Raw genomic sequence first — 17,637 nt, 5'->3', positions numbered from 1 at the left:
ATACAATTTATTTTTATAAGGCTTTAGATAATTTCTGCAAAATTCAGGGTGAGCCTCAAGTCATGTCCCAGATGTGCATATCCTTTGAGTTAGTACTTTACAAAAGCTATATGAGGATTTTGCCTCCTGTCTAGATAGAAGCACATTCATCTTTATTTCCCTGTGCATACCTTCTTTTGGACTGAAATTTACCCATTGCTAGTCAGGAAAATGATTCTATAATGCCATGGATAGTCTTCACTGTGTCATTTCTATTGTCAGCAGTTTTAAAAGAAGTTTTATAAATTTTAAGAAGTGGAAATTAATAGTTGGAAAACTGACAAACATTTATCGAAGGGAAAGAATAAGGGAGGAAAAAAAACAAAAAACCAATAAACAAACAAACAAACAAACCTAGTCACTTTGTATTTCCAGCCCAGCAGCACAAAGGGACAACTGTCCAGAACTAAAGGATGTCCTTCAGTTGTCTAAATAAGTAAAAAATATGTTTTGGACAAAAAAAATCTGTTGTAATTGAGTAGGATGCTGACACACAAATGTAAACAGAAACACATATATTGACTTCACTAAAAAAAAGGCAACAGTTGAAATCCATACTAATGCTGATTTTTGGAGGGAAGGAACCATTTTTGTCTGTACTGTACCTAAACAGCATAGAACTTTGAGTAACTCCCCAAAATCATGAGATACAAAGACGGTGAAAACTAAGCAATATGCATCTATTTGATAAATTGTTTCTACTCAGCTTTTAAATCAGATTTCATTCTGAAAGAAAATAATTTGTGGAGAGTAAAGATCTATAAGCTTTCCTTTCAAAGTAATAAAGAAGCTAAACAAATAAGGACCATAGGCAAAACCAAGCCATGAATGTAACAATTCCTCTCAATGGTAAAAGGGTTCACAAATAAAATCTGTCCTTGGTTTAAAGGTTTATTCACTAATGTTAAGATTTTCAGACATGGGGTGGTTTGACTTCACTTCTTTTGAAGTCAATAATTAAAACTTCCCAGAAAGTACAGTAATTTTAAAATCCTGAACCTCATATATACTTACTAACTAATTTCTAAGAAACAGAGTACTAAAGTTCTTCACTGGTGAAAAGTCACTGTCTTTCAGATCATATTAATACATATTTGGGAGCATTAAGGCACCTAAACTGGTTTTAAAAAATGAAAAAATAAATAATTGTTAAATTCTAAAAGGAATTGTGAATTGTAGAAGAAAAACTAAAATCAATGATACAAAGGAGCATAAAAAGCTTTGAGGATTCTGGATAACCAAAGCTTTTGAAAATCCTAAATGGTCATTTCCCTAAACAAACTCATATTGGGACAATGCTGCCTCCTTCTCTGAAGGGGTTGTTTCTTTTTTCAAGTATCCTCTAGTCTAACACATTCAGTGATACTTTCTCCTGTGAGTATATTCCTTGGAAACCATGCTGCTTCTGATTTTCCTCCTGCACTGGAATACTCATGAGTGGTGCCCAGGGATTTCTTAGTCTCTACATTTCATGCATTAGCCCACTCAAATGGAGACTGTTTAGTTAGCAGCACATAGACGGGAATGGCTAAATAGTGTCTTACATTACTAGGAACTAGCTATATCATGTTCCCAGCTGGCATTTATTTTAGAATAGGGTAGCAACAACCAACTTTAATGAACAACTGTTAAAAAAATAATGAATAATGTTTGCATGTGGATGGAACAAGGAATGTACACTGGGAAAATATTGGAACAATTTAATAAAGATGAACTGTTTATTTTCTTTACTTTAGTGTGGTTGTTTTTCAAACATTATTGATTTTTTTAGGAGAGAGAGAAAAGTGAAGATCTTCTTTACCCTGGTAAGAGTCTGTTTCAGCTGAAATATAGAATAGGCTTCCTGGGTACTAATGGCTATTAAACACCTGAAATTACTTTTTGCAAATTAACCTTCATGTTTTGCCCAAATTCCTACATTTCACTTACGTAAAATCTACTTTCTAGTTATGGTGTCAAAAACATATTCTCCTTCCACACTTTGCAAACTATCTGTTTAGTGTTTCTGATGAAGAAGAGATACAGTGCTTCCTTCCTTTATGGAACCATCTAAATTACTCTTCTCAGCCTTTTTTTTTTTTTTTTACTTTCCTGATAGTTACTTTGAATTACTAATCGTAACATTGCATTTTAATGAATCCTGGGGAATTCTTTTACATAGTTGCCCTCTTAAATCTTAGATAAACCACAGTCACTTATGAGGACAAATATTCTATCACGTCAAGGGCCAGGAATAGCTGAGTTTCAGCTCAGCCCAGGAGAAGAGAAGAAGCAGAGTATCCATGTCCTTGGTGTGACACCTTTGTGTTCAAGAGGCTCCTCTGGCCTTCATGCCCACACTCACTGCTTCACTCCCCTGCTCCCAGCTTTGGAGAGTAGTTGGACAAACCTCTCCATGCAGTCGTTGCCTGACCAATCCATTCCTTGTTTCCTTGGGGAAGGAAATTGTTTTGCCTGGGGTCATCATTCTGCCATATGAAACAAGGGGGTTTTGGTACAGAGGAGTTATTCTTAGGCAAAGAGCCAGCAGTGAATTTGGTATACACCCTCTGAAACACACACTCTGCAGAAAAGGGTGGAAGTAAACACATCATAATCAGTAACAGTGTGGCTGTGAGGCAACTATAAGGAGGCAGAAAAAGAATACTCCTCACGTTCAGGATGCAGGGATGCTAATTTTAGCTTCATCCTGAGTTTTGTGTAAGTGACTGAAGTAGAAATTAGTCACTGGCTTTGAATGCTCGATTTGTACCATTTTCTATTGTTTCTATTATTTCTCTTACACCCAGTGGCTCTAACTGAGGCCTGATTCAAAACAAATGATCACGCTCAGTCTATTCTTTATTGGAAGGAAATAGACATGGAGTGAAAATTATAGTGACAGGAAGTGGGCTGAGGAAAGCAGAGATGTTTTAAAGACATGAAATCTAATCCAAGGGAAGTAAGATAATCATATGTGTTATGGACTGAGTGAAAAAACAAAAAAAAAAAAAAAAAAGGAATGTGAAAAGCTAGACACTGTTGACTTTGTGCAGTTGCATACCGGGTATACCATGTAATACTGGCTTGTCATCATTTTCTTCTTTATTATATATTAAAGTAAATAGTAAAGCTATTCGTTTGAGAGTAGCTCTGCCACAAATTCAAGTTGCTCCAGGCACTAATTTATACACTGGCCTTTTACACACATTCTTTTTTTCCTTTCTGTTTGTACAGGGTACAAGTTGGAGCAAGATGTGGATGTCTTTCCTGTTTTTCCTGTTAAAAAGTGTGTGTCCCCAGGTTAGCTCATCAGCTGGGATCATTATGGGCTTCTAAGATCAGGAAATGAGGCACACTTAGGACTAAATTTTTGTTGCTATTTTGAATAGTTTAATTTTTAAATGCGACATAAATAGAGCAAGGGCAGACAGTAGGCAAGGCCCTAGGCTAACAATATGGACAAAGCCTGAAGAAACCAATCAATCTTGTTATGTGTCATTTCCTGCAGACTTCTTTGATAAGAGAATCCCAATTTTCTGAAACTATTGCTGGATTTGAAGTTGTAATAAATTGCCAGAAAGTTACATGTCAGGATGTTAAAAATAAGGTGGCTGCACCTAGGCAGATGTGTACGGAAAGAAGAACCTGTTTCCTCCTAATTTAGTCTCACAAAACTTTTTTTTTTTTTTTTTTTTTTTTTTTGTGAAGGTGAAGTAATAACAATGAACATATTTAATTTAATTGGATAAGTTAAATCAATTAGATAAATTCAATCAATTGCATTAATTCAAATAGATTGACACAGTCCAGTTGCTCCATATTTACATATTCCACGAAATGAAGTATTACCAATTCAGAAACAATTTATTTAGATCCTTTTGTTCTGGCCAGGAATTTAATTTTATTTACTGTCAGACAGATCTCTTCGGCTGAAACATCACCTTAGGGCCTAGACCTGTGGCTGTTCATTGATCTCCAGCTCCCATGCAAGGTAAAGCTGGGTGACAGACATTCCTTGGCAGAAAAGCTGATGTAAGGAGTTATTTATTCCTGCTCTCACTTAGCTCTCAGCTGCGCTTGTGTGACCACCAGTGTGGCTAGACTGTAAACTGGGTGACTAAAATGCCTCCACCAAGATGTGAGGAGGAAAAACACTTAGCAGAATCAAGGTCCTGCAGGGGTATAAAGCAGCTCTTGTGATACCTGAATTTTGGTTTACACCTCAGGAGACTTGGGTCAACTGTATTAAAAGTACACCACAATTACTTCAACCTGAAAATAAATTGCACAAAACAAATACCTATCATAGGTGCTGCAAGGAGAGAAAAAAAAGCAGAAAACTGATAAATTATTTAGTGAATGCACATCTCATTGAAATTGTTATGTGGCACCTACCTACTAAAAGTGAAGCTGTCAGCAGTTTGGGATCATAAGGGCTTTTCCCCCGCCCATTTTCAAAATGTGACTCTTCCATTCTAAAAATGTTGTCCTGCAAAATAAAATTTAAAAAAATAATTTTTTAAAAAAAGGAAAAAAACAACATTATTTGAAAAAAGCAACATTATTTGATGAAAGAACACTAAGAAGTAATTTGAACTAAAAAGAGTGCAGTGCATGTGAGTCATAGTGGGGTTTGTGGCTTCAGGGAAGTCAAATTGCACTGGGTGAGGATCGGGTTAAAGTGCCCATTCTCTAATCAGTATGTGCTGAATGCTGGTCAAAGGCAAAAATACAGAAAAATAGCTTGTGTCTCTTCTGTTCCACTTCACATATAATTTATTTTCATATTAATTTTCATGGGTTTATTGAATTATTTTGCTTTCACTGAGAATACATCTGAGTAATAGTAAGGGAAGAAGCAGGAATTTGAAACTTTTATCTGGAAAAAAGGTAAAATCCATTTTCTAGTGACTATTTTTTTTCTGAAATGTGCCACTACTGTAGATTAGTACATAACATGATGATAAATTCTGCTTTTCCTAGCCTGAGTACTAGTGACTTACTATTTTATACACATCCTCAAATTCAATTTCAACTGCCATCAGTAAAGCATTATTATTATTACTATTATTATTATTATTATTATTATTATTATTATTATTATTATTATTATTATTATTATTACGACTATTCAGTACTTGTGATGAAACTTTTAAAATATACAGGTTGAGGGCAAATCATAGGAGAATATAAACCAAGATTAAAAAGGGCCTCAGTCAACACCAAGTCAAATGAAGGTAAATAAATCCGAAGCAATGGGCTTTTCAGTGCATTTCATTACTTTAATTTTAACTGGGGGACCAAGTCTGCCAGTCAATTTGAATAGTATGTTTATCTTACGCTTTCCACTGAGAATAAAACCAGAAGAGATGCTTTTGCACAGAAGTTTTCAACATTCACAGAAGACTTGTGAAGACCTCAGCAAAACCTGGGCTTTCCAATTCCCACCTGCACTGTGGTTAATTTGCACTGACACCTAATTAAGTCACGGAGCCCCAAAGAGATCAACCTCCACCTTGGAAGCAGCATCCTCCTCGGCAACCTGCCTTCCCTATATTGCTCATCCATACTGAACCCAGGCATGGGCCAGGCTAGTGACCAAACACACTTCCAAATGGTGTTATTTTAAACCCACATGATTCTGTAAGTCACAGGCTACAGATTTTATTACAGGCTTGTTCAATTACATCAAGCAAGGACACATCTCTGTGTATTTTTTATATATTTTCAAAAGAACATGAGATGGATTTCACATTTCCTTCCATTCATGGAAGAGAAAATGAAGGGATAATGAACTGTTGGGTGGATAGTCATCTATGGCTTACTGCACTATAAGACAAAAAGGTTGGAAACAGCCTCATGAAGTTTGATCCCAGAATACAAGCTCAGTCTCCTAAGGCATGTTCCTGTACATGCAGCCTGCCTGATTATGTTTATACAATCATCCTGTAACTGTAGTATCTGACACAGTATTACATTTCTCTCTTTCCTGTTGTCTTTCTTTTCTGGTTCTTAATAATCCAGACACATTCCTTGCTTCTCTTCAGTTTTCTGACTTTGCTCATTCTAATCAGAGATGAATAAATAATCAAACAGAAAAAAACATTTCTGGAATTCTGCTGTAGGGTCCATATCTAGGTCTTGCACAATAAGTAAAAGTAGTAAATTGACGAGAATGCTAACTCTCAACTGCAATAATAGAAGATGGCACTAATGCTACAAGCTATTATTGAAAAATGTTATTATCAACCTACGTTTTCTTGGCATTTCTTCTTAGAAGATGATAATTGCTCAACCTGCACACCAATGGATATCTGATAAGGCTACAGAGTCAGTGGCATGACAGTTAAAGCAGAATATATTCCCAAAATAATCCCATGTGTCATTGTAAGACAAATAGGAAACAGATGTAGAAAGTGATTTGGTGTAGGGAGGATCTGATTTTTGACTGTATTCTTTCTGGTTTATGTCACTGTACCTCTACTGACACTGGTGTGTAGGGGGCAAGAACAAGTGGAGATCCAGGTCAATGTAAGTCAGAGATGATCTACCCCTCTCTTTCTGTTTGTGAAATAAAACATTTGAAATAAGAGGCCTGAAAGGGAAATCCCACAGTGTTTTCACATTTCATTTAAAAAGCAATGAAGAGACACGTACTATAAGTTTCCAAATTTATGGGTGAGTAATAATGACAATAAATATATCAGCGTTGAGTGCCAAACAAATGTATCATGGTTAGTCTGAGGCCCCAAGCAGCTCTGATAAACATGCCGTAGGAAGTCTAACCTGTCACAAACAGGGCAACTTGCCCAAACAGCTTTTTGGGTGCTGAAATCAAACTACCTCTATCTACAAACCAACAGAACAGACAGGTTACAGAGGAATAAACTCTTTTCTACATATCACCTGCTATTTTAAAAGCCTAGGAAGCAATATGACTTGTGATAGGTATTTGATCACACTAGTCACTTGTCTGCAGCATTTCCACCTGAATTTAACCAGTCTACCTGGAGACAGCAAAGAACAAGGCTTTGCTAAGAGATTTAGGGGGTCTTTGGACTATGTGAGTGTGGCCCTCTCTTGCACTGTACAGACAAGAGCTGTTAGGTGGAAAGAATGCACATTGTTTTCAGAAAAATTCTGATCAGCTAATAATTTTGCTGCTTCTTGGGTTTTGCAGTTAATTGAATACAAAGAATGGTGCAGCAGTGAATCAGCAGATGCCTGAGCCATAGACAGCAAAACTCCCTCTGTATTAAACAAATGCTCAATGTTGCAAAGTTTTATGAGGGCTGTTACAGAATGAAGGACAGGAATTCATGACAAAGCAAGATTGCCAGGTGGGAGAAAGGTTTCTAGAAATGCAAAAAGAAGAAAGAAAAACAAAATTCAAAGAAAGGCCTTTGTAACTAAACAATTAGTCCAATTTATTGTCAAAACCCTTTCATTAGTTGCACTGGCAGCCCAAAAGGACATTACAATGTACTTCAAACCTTTTTTACAGACCCTTGTAGCTTAAAACCTTGCTGTAGCATGTTTTATGGGTTATTAAACACTAAGTTTATATCTCATTGATGCTTCTTTATAATCCATAGTAAAACCACTGAAAATGAGATTGTTTAGGTCTTGAAATTCCACAAACCCATAAAGACAACAACTGACTGCTGGCTCATGATATGACATGAATTGTTTCACCTAGTAAATGTCTTGCATGGCAGGAGATAATGCTTCTGGATCCTTAAAACATATGTTTTCCTGAAGCAGATAGTGTGATAGATGGTAAGATTTAGTGAAAAAGAACTACAGTTCAGTCCTGGAAATGAAGGAAAAAAATTTTGCGACTCCCGATGATCTGCCACTTCCAGGCCCCAGAGACTCGCTTTCAAACAGCTGAAATATGACTGAAACAATGTGTCATATCATGACACTGAGTGGTGACAAGACATTGCTATCTGACTAGACATTTCACATCTTGTTATTGAATAGTTTCAGTCAGCCAGTGAGCCAATAAAAAAGAATGCTATATATACATAAACATAACAACGCTATATCTATTTATACAGACATATATATTTATGTCCAGTATGATAACTTCTTAAAAAACTTTTTTGTATGTCTGCCTGTACCTGACCCATCCAGGACTGTCTCAACATAATGAAGAAAAGGGAGGTGAAAACTTAAATTAGCTGTTATTGGTAAATATACATTTTATTTTCCAATTTAGTAATACTGCCTTGCAGGTGTGGCCAATGAGGAGGCACTAACCTACTATCCTAAGCCTGGACAGCGCTGATTGCTGAATTTCAGGGGGATTTCTTTCCTGAAACTTTTCTGGCAATTCTCGCAGAAATCATCCCAGAACTGCAATGCCTAATGCAGTGAAACCACTGCTGGTCAAAAATGAATAAATTCAGTGTAAGCAAATGAACTGAAGAGACTTTGTTGATGGACTGTGTACAGCTACTATTCAGTTACTACTGGTTTACATTATTAGGCATGGAATGACAGCAGTGAAGCTCCCCAGCCATCCTAGTGCAATGGAATGAACTCATATCCTTACTCTTGTAATCCTCAAACCATAAATAGAAAGGAGCACGTCTCCAGGGTATCTTTCGGGGATGAACTGATTTCTACAAGAAGCTGCTGAACAAAGAATGGTCCAGAAACATACAATGTGCCAAGAGCCTTAGAAACTATCACAACCTTTGTTTAATTAAAAAGGTAGAGTTGGCCATAGCTGTGAGAATTTTTGATGTTGACACCCCCCTTGCTCTTTACACCAACTCTGTTGTGCTATAAAGAAGTATTTTATCAAACAAACTGATCAAGGAAAGAAAAAAAAAAAAAAGACAAACCCCAAAAGTAACACCCCTGACCCAAAACCCCAGAGAAAATAGCTCCAAAAGATTTCCAGAGTGCCTAGAGTATAACATTGTGCATTGGAGGACTTTAAAGACAGTTGCAATGTCTCAACAGAGTAAGAAGTTGCTGGCATGAAAATGTTTTGTTCTCTGTATGATTGAGTATTGGAAAGTCCAAAAAGCAAAGCTCCACTTCTTAAGGGAAAAACTTTCAGACTTGTTAAGGTTTGGATTTATCCCCTCTACATAGAGGCATTAGCTGGGGCAGCTGAATTTGCTGCCCTGGTCACAGCAGGACTACAGGTTCCTCTGAATGAGGAGCCAGAGCAGCTCAGAACTGCAGCTCCCAAGGGCAAGATCTCATCATTGACCACAGAGGAGCCTCCATACAAATTTAGGTCTGAGCTAAGAATCTTTCTGAAATGAACAGTGCAGAGGCAGCTGATTGGAGACACCTGACTTTTCAAAACACAAATTTGATGATTTTGATGATTTTGCACTTCGGGGGATTTTTTCCCTTTTTTTCCCGCCTTTTTTTTTTTTTTTTTTTTTTTTTTTTTTTTTTTTTTCCCCTCTTGCCTTCCAATATATTAATATCAGCTAATTTTTGATTCTTCTCTTGCCCACAGAGCTTTCTGTGCACACATTTTATTTCTGCATCAAGGCTAATTCAGAGAGTCTTTCGAGTAAATTTCACTCTGTGAGAATTGATTTATTTATGAATTATGTTACTTTTCAAGAATTATTTTAAGTGAAACAACTGTGCAGGATATGGCTATGTTGTTATTGTTATTATATTTCCTATTTCACACTTAATCTATTGAGTCATGAAAACTGTTAAATATGAAGACTTTGGTTTCAGGTTTAGGAATCAGGCTGTTACAGAACTTTTAATGAGAAACTTTTATTAAATTTATCCCCATGGAATGCTTTATTTTTTAAAAAGTGCAAGTGCAAATAAATATAATGTGAGAAATTATGCAAAAAATACAAATATTAAAACAAATGTAAATGTTAAGGCAAGTGGTAACCATTAGGGAAATAGGTGAAAAGTGATAGAAGCAATAATGTAACTGCTTTAAATCATTATTAGAAGAAAACAAAAAGGAAAAAGGGAAAAAAAAAAAAAGTGCACACAGTGGGCTTCTGACATTTTAGTCATCAGGCTCCCTGTAAACCAGACTACAGGGTTTTACCTGCACACATCTGGAGGACACTGGGCTCTGCAACACCTTTATTACATTTTGTTTTTCCAATGTGAGGTTTAGCAGAATTGAGTTATGAAAATCAGTTTTAAAATCCTATGGGAAATCACTCTAAGTGACAGACCTTTTGTAAAATGGTGTTCCCAAAGAAAGGACTCCAGCTTCTGTAGGACCTGGAACTGAAACTTTCTGGCTGTGCTGCACTGTGCTGAAGGGCACAGAGAAGCAACTTTGTTGAGGAGTATTTACCTGCAAAACTGATCATGAGCTATGGAGATCTGCCCACCTCTCTGTGCCTCCCTCAGGCAGTGCTCAGTTTCCTGATCACACCAAGACCTCTCAAACAGTCTCTGCATTAATCTGTGTTCTCTTCTTCAGATTCAAGTGATATTCTTTGCTCTATACTTGTAGATATTCACTGATATTTTGGTGCCTGAAAATCTTTTGATATCAAAATAAAAGAGCTGTTGCGATGATGACCAGCTCCATCCTTAATTTCTGTAAATTAGTGAAAGAAAAACAGGGCTTTTGCTTTCTGTTTCTTCTTTTATCCCTATACATCACTTCTACTGGAAAGTTTTCCTAGCTTCTGATCTTCAGAACATGCCTTAAAAAGCAGTAGACAATTCTGGAAAGCACAAGTTTTGAAAAACCTGACTCCCTAGTCTGAATTTGGACAACTCACCCTGTCTTTCAGTCAATTATCAAACACCTCATATTACTTTGCTTTCTTCTGAAATTAAATCTATCAATATTTATTAATTTACCAGACACTTTTGCAAAAAGGGAAATGTTCTCTATCTATCTATCTATCTATCTATCTATCTATCTATCTATCTAATTATAATCCAATGAATTTAATGAAAGGGAAAATAGCCAACTGGGCTGTTCAGGAACAGCTGATTCAAGCTATTCATTATTCCTAGTTCACGATCAGTAAGTGCTTCTGCTTCTGATTGGGAGAGAAACAAAGTGTCAGTGTCAAATGGTGCAGACTTGTTCACACCTGAACATGCTAGTCTGCATACTAATAATTGTATTTATATGAATAATTGCCTCTTCAAATCACGGTGCAACATATGTAAATAAAAGGAGGGCAGGCACAGTCAAACTGAGCAGCTGTTCAAAAAAGATATGTATATCTGTGAACTTGCTTTTGAAATATTTCACAAACTAAATTCACCAGATTTACCTGACTTTCATGCTATAGCTTTTTAGGGTTGTTTTTTGTTTGTCCCTGATGATGTCATTTCCCTATTTGCACCAATTTTATTTTTTTTTATTTTCCTCGTTGCATCTATTTGCACCTATATTTTTTTTTTTATTTTCCTATTTGCACCAAGACAAGTATTTCGGATAGTATGTTCTAATTCTACATCAAATAAATGAGCAGACATGAGTTTCATTGTAGTGTTACTATACTATTTATTGCTTTAGAAATTCTTGCAAGCATGCAGTGATTAGAAAAAAAAGAAAACAACTCAAAACAAACCAAACACACAGTTAACATGAAGGACATGTTAATACTGACTGATTAGTAAAGACACCAAAAATGTCATCCCAATGGCATACCAGACACTAGATACCATCAAGGATATTGAACAATTCTCAGAGGACATTGAGAATTAGAATGTCTTTGTATTGCAACTTTCTGGGTTGTCAAGTGTAATACATCACCTAAGATGACTGTCTGGCTTATATAAGATGACCTCTGGAAATATAACCACCATACAATGACTGTCTGTTCTAGTCGAGTCATTAAGTGGTCTGCATATGTAAGAAATAAGATATACAATCCTAAAACCAGTACACGTAACAGAACTACATAACCTGAAAGTCTCCATTCTTTAAGTCTTCTTATTCTTACCCCCAACATATTTTCCATTAAAATCATTTGGAACAGATTCTAATTGCTTTAGCAGATTCTACTATTATGTTAAATAAATTATTGGGCCATACTCTATTACATGATTGTACAAGTTTTCTATGGTTATTTTTAGCATTCAAGACCCCTTCTTTCCCCCTTTGTCTTCTGGATTTCCTGTATGTTATTAGACTGTGGTGAGGTCAGGCATCAGAGGAAATAACAGCAGTGCTGACTCCTAGACCCAATGTTTTATGAATTACTGAGCATCAGTGATGTAATGGCAATAAATCTAACCCAGCCTCAGTCTTGTGTCCTGTTGTAAATAAATGAAGTTAGCAAAGGTGTTATTTTATTCAAGAGCCTTCCTGATGAGAAAAAAAATGTTTCCCCCAGGGGATTGTTTGTAAAATTGCTTCTGTAATTAGGGTGCTGCTTAACAAGAGAAAGCTTCTCCAGTTTTCCTGGGGAACTTTCTGAGTCAAGGGTATCTTATTTACAACACAAAAACAACTGCAAATTGGGGAAGCAACATACAGAAAAGACTTAGTCAAGTGGCATTAACATATAAGCATATGGCCAAGATTTTCTAATTTCCCAAGTGATTTTGCACACTCACAAGTTGGGCACCCAATTTAAAACTTGCTCAAGGGCTCTGATTTTCAGCAAATACCTTCTTGGGGAATTTAAAATTCTGATACTTGGAGCTGTTAGTCACTTCTGAAAATGAAGGCATATGTCTGCACTGCTTTTTATCCTATCTGCCTTTTAATTCCCAGGAAGAAGTCGCTAATATGAACACATGACCTAAATTAAAGGCTTCAAAAATCTGACTCTAAATGAGTGACAGAATAAGGAGAAAGCCTGGAAAAATATACTTAATTCTTTCTCCCTAAAATAAGACCTTGTGAGCATACTTTCAGAGAATTTGTACAAGTAAAAAAGGGGCAGAGAAGTACACCACAGCAACTACTGTAACAACTATTAAGTTTTGTTTTTGTCTCTAAGAACTGCAATCTATTTGCAGCATTTCATGCAGAGGTGCCGATGAAGTGTCAGATCTAGACCAGTGTTTGACACATATCCAGATTTTTAAAAAGACATAAAATCTGAAATACAGAAGCTGAAATTCTGAACCTTTGGGCAATTTTTCTTTTCCTGAAGCAAAGCTTAGATCTGAAATCTCTGCAATAAGCACTTCTCTTTCCTCTTTGTTCCCTCCATGTGCTTTCAGTGTTACAGCACCCAGCTTTTCTGCACCCTCATTTCATTTTTCTTCATTAGCAAGTAATAATATCGTCAAATTTTAATAACCAGTATTGCATTAGAGAACAATGCATTTGAAAAGGTAACTTCTATTGTGAACATGGAGACATAACTAACAGTAGACATAATTATAACCTCTCTCTGTGACAAGTTGCAATTATTCCTCATGGCACTGTGTCTAAGAGCAATGCATTTCTCACACTGGTTGAGGAGGGTTTTTATTAAAAAAGTCAAGAATATTTGATATTCTTTTCCCAGTGCAACAAAAACTTCACTGACACAGTAACCGATGGATTTAAGTGGTTTTGATTTGAGGTGACTGAAAAAAGTACATTAAAATTCACTTCTTTATTCACTATCTTTCCTGCCTTTCTAGCACCCAGGAGTCTCCAGAAGGGGAAAGAGTCAGTGACACTGGCAAGATTTGAAACTCAGCTCGTATGTCTATACATGTATATTCATAAATAGGAATGCACAGTGTCAGCAGGGCTAATCAGCATCCAACCAGGTAACTCAATTACTGATATTTGTATTTCTGGAGAAGAAATGAAGCCTTTCATTTAACAGAACTTTGGCTCAAAATCCTGGCTCATCATCACTATAGTATGGTGTAGTGCAGTACAGTACAGTTCAGTATGGCTTAGTCCAGCATAATATAGATTGACTTTGCTGGTGAAAACAAACTGACAACTACACCAATCATTTGTGGGTTTTTTTGGTTGAGTTTTTTTGGTTTTTTTTATTTTATTTTTTTGACAAAGAAATCTGGCATTCGGATTACTTCATTTTTCAACCCTCACCACCAGATCACAGACACAGTGAGGAGTGGTTGTGGTCATGAAGTGAGTTATGCAGGACCTGTGCTCTGCACAGAGCTTTAGCATGGAGCCCACTGAAGTCCCAGAAAGATTCCCTTCAAGTTCAGTGAATGCCAAAGGAATCTTTCTTATATCCCTTGCCATGTTTACACGTTAACTTGAGGTCATGGCAAATCCTTCCAAATGAGTATGAATTAAAACAGTTGTTCTCCATCACCATCAATTTGAAAGATTTGAACTGATGAATATACTATTTCTAAACCTGCATCTGTACCACCACCCTTCTGCTTTTTGTCATCGTTAAAGTAATGGCAATAAACACTGAGAAGAAAAATCAAATGTGTTCTTAATCCATACCAATTATTTGTTTTACAATGCAAGTTTCATTTGCATTTATTCAGATGTTAAATGTTGAGCTGCATTTTGCTGTTCATCCCTGAAATGTATAATTACACACAAACACATACATCCACAAACAAAAATAATAAGACCTGAAATATTAATCATCTCACCTGCTGTGCCAGATCACCCTTTTAATTTTTTATTCATGAGCAAAGGCACCTTTAGACAATGACCTGGGTTCTCTCCTCAGCAATAATTGTGCAACCCCAGTGAAAGCCAACAGAACTAAAGAACAAAGTCAGCTTTGGAGATTATCAAGAAGAACAAGTATCAGAAGGATCCATATCGTTTTTGCATATTCACAACATAGGTGTAACTTTTAAATGACTGGTTTGCTTCTTGTCTTAGTTTTACAACTAGACTGCTTCCTTACTCTAACTTAGCCCTGGATCTTGAAATTTTTAACCTAATTGGTAGGTGAACACATGCCTTTGTATTTATTTGATAAAATCTTCTCAGACCATCTGCAAGATAATGCTGCTCAGTTTTCTATCACTTTGGATGTAAACATTTCAACAGGAGAAGGTGTTTGTGCTGTTTGAGGCACCTTCTGAACTCTGCTAAGCTTATCTTCTCTTTAGAGACAAAACTTTGTTTACCTCAGATTTGAACACTGATTACAGGCCCCTGAGAAATACGAGACAGTTTTTGAAACATTGTCAACCATAATTGGTTCCTGAAACACAAGTCCCTTGAAGGGGAAGAACTCAGAGATATGGCCTTCTACGAAAATTGACCAAAAACCTGGAAGGTGCTGAAGATCCTTTCTAATACAGGTTTCACAGGGCCAGAAAGGTCCACTGGGGCCACACTGTACATTTAGAGATGCAGAGAAAATGTGTGGGAATGAAGTGCATCTTTCCCCTTTTTCCCTTTGTATGAAGGCATTAAAATTAGCACAAATGGAATTTGAAATATAATAGCCCAGCTGTCTTCGTGTTTCAGGAGGTAATAGAGGGGGGAAGAGAAGCTAAATTGCAAGATTGGCATTTTGTTCTCATATCAATAACTAAGCATCTTCCCCAAAAGCCATTCAGCCCAGGGCACCCTCCTCTCACATTTCAGTGTTTCTATTCAGCTAGAATAGACCAGAACAACTTGTGCACTTTATGCAAAGCTGCGTTCTTGGTTTCCTTATGTTTCTTTTCACAGAAAGCAATTCTAGAAACACGAGTGCAGTACATATTTGATGGATCAAATTCAAGGTCTTAAAGTTGCAATTACTTTTTATTTTTTTTTAATTCTTTTTTTTATGAATAATGTCAATGCCCAGTAACAGTCAGAAAAAGCAAATTTCACGTACAGGGTTTTTAGGAATGAAATAAAGAACAAAACCAACAGTGTCTTTATGCCTTTTTAAATGCATGGCACTCCTGCATTTTCAGTACTGCGTGAAGTTACAGTCCTCTAACTCAGAAAACATACCCATTGAAGGAAATAAGAAGAAGAGTATTCTCAGTTTTTTTCCAAAATGAGAAATTGGCAGGCAGAAGGTTTAAAATAAAATAAAGGGATGTTCCTCCCATGTTGCAATTTGTAGGGCTTGGGATGCTGTGGATACTTAAAAGATATATGAGCTCAAGAAATGCCAGTACTAATTTATCAAAACCAAGTCATTGAAAAGCATTGAACACAGAGATTCCACCCCTGGTGCAGGAAATCCCTGAACAGCCAGTGCTGGAGCCTGGGAGACGATATCACTAAGCACTGCTGCCTGCTCGCTGCTCTTTCTCCTCTGCTGACATTCATTATGGGACCTGGTGAGAACCAAGGTCCTGGGCTAAATGAGCCTTTGGTCTGAACAGATTGGACTGTTCTTATGAAATGAGGCAGAGAGAAATTAGGTAATTTAGCCAGGAAATCTTTGCCAAAGCAAAAAGCTAATGTTCTAGTTCCTGAGCCTTGTCCAGTGCCATAAACAAAAGTATACAGTCCTGCCTCAAATACCAGTCAAGCGAATGGCAACTGAGCTTACTCAGCACATGTGAAGCTATGCACAACGTGCCAAGCAAAACTGGTAAGGATCACTTGTGATGGGGAGTGTACATCAGCTTTTGTGCCCAGTTACCCTTTAGTCTTCCTGTGATTCCCAGGGAATATCTCTGTTGGGTTCCCCATGCATGGACAAATTGCCATATGCAAATTGCCACTTGTTTTCTATTCATTGGAGTTTTACAAGAACTAGCAGCGGAAGAAAAAATCCCTTTCACAAATTTCCTGCTCTAAAGCAACTTAATTAACCAAACTATCATGTAAACCAAGATTTAAAAGAAAAAAGGCATTTAGCTTAGAATTAAGATCAGATAATGCATACAACAATATTCCATAGAGACAAATTCAGGGGTTTTTTTTCACTGACTTCTATGATCCATACACAGCCAGTGGAGATTCACGTGACAATATTATTCTAAATGTTACCATCATTTCCAACGCTTATTAAAATAATCTAATCTATTTAAACATATTGTAGGGAAGAAGAGCTGATATGTAATTATCTCTTTCCCTAAAGTGTTCTTTGATTTGGTTTCAGGGTTCAGGGATCCACCCAATTTTTTTGTTAATAGCCAGCACTGATGTCACTGGGAGAAACAGAACGGAAGATAGAGGTGGAGGTTGAATTTGAAGATAAATTTAATAAAAACATTAGAAACCACTGGATAAGAAAAGCAAACAAACATCCAACTAGTCCACCTCTGGTTTCATAACTTCCTTGCTTCTTGATGTATCATAATATCCTTCCTTTCCCTTTTTAATCATGCAAACTAACAGCTGTCTTTTTAAACATTTTTAGACTCAACTTCAAGTGCCCCACTCGATACCATATGTCACACATTTCCTCTCTTTTTTATTGTGAAATGGCTTCAGATAGAACGTTTTAACCTTATTTTCCTGCTGTCTGGATTTTGTCTGCTGGTATTCAGAAGCCTCTTTCTATCTCAAATGCCATTCATTTTAAGTCATCTCATCAAATTTTGGTCACAGGTTTTAAATTCTGCACTGTTAATCTTCTTAACCAATATAAGAAGTTAAAAACTCATTTATTACAAATTGCACTATGATGAGGATACTCGCTTACAGAGCAGCTGAAGTAGAATATTACTGGTAGAAAATTAATAACTGCAAGTTGCAAACAGAAAATGAAGCAACAATAACAGGATGCAAAATAGACCAGACTTGTTTTCAATGGCCATTTGCTTTCT

The 17,637-nt window shown here is 36.6% G+C and overlaps 1 protein-coding gene across 2 annotated transcripts in view; it reads right to left on the bottom strand.

Annotated features, from left to right (window-relative positions):
• SEMA3A (semaphorin 3A) overlaps positions 1 to 17,637 on the bottom strand; it is a 166,041-nt gene that overhangs the window by 63,220 nt on the left and 85,184 nt on the right. For both annotated transcript variants that reach the window (XM_066182774.1, XM_066182775.1), the window contains one exon: positions 4,417 to 4,510. In XM_066182774.1, coding sequence (XP_066038871.1) covers positions 4,417 to 4,510 — 94 coding nt within the window. The remainder of the gene's footprint in view (positions 1 to 4,416; positions 4,511 to 17,637) is intronic.

The sequence above is a fragment of the Chamaea fasciata genome, unplaced genomic scaffold (genome assembly GCF_029207755.1).
Source record: "Chamaea fasciata isolate MVZ Bird 193981 ecotype frontalis unplaced genomic scaffold, bChaFas1.0.hap1 SCAF_5, whole genome shotgun sequence".
NCBI classification, from domain to species: domain Eukaryota; kingdom Metazoa; phylum Chordata; class Aves; order Passeriformes; family Sylviidae; genus Chamaea; species Chamaea fasciata.
Note: the sequence above shows the minus strand (reverse complement) of the source record. Positions and strands in the feature narration are given on the sequence as shown.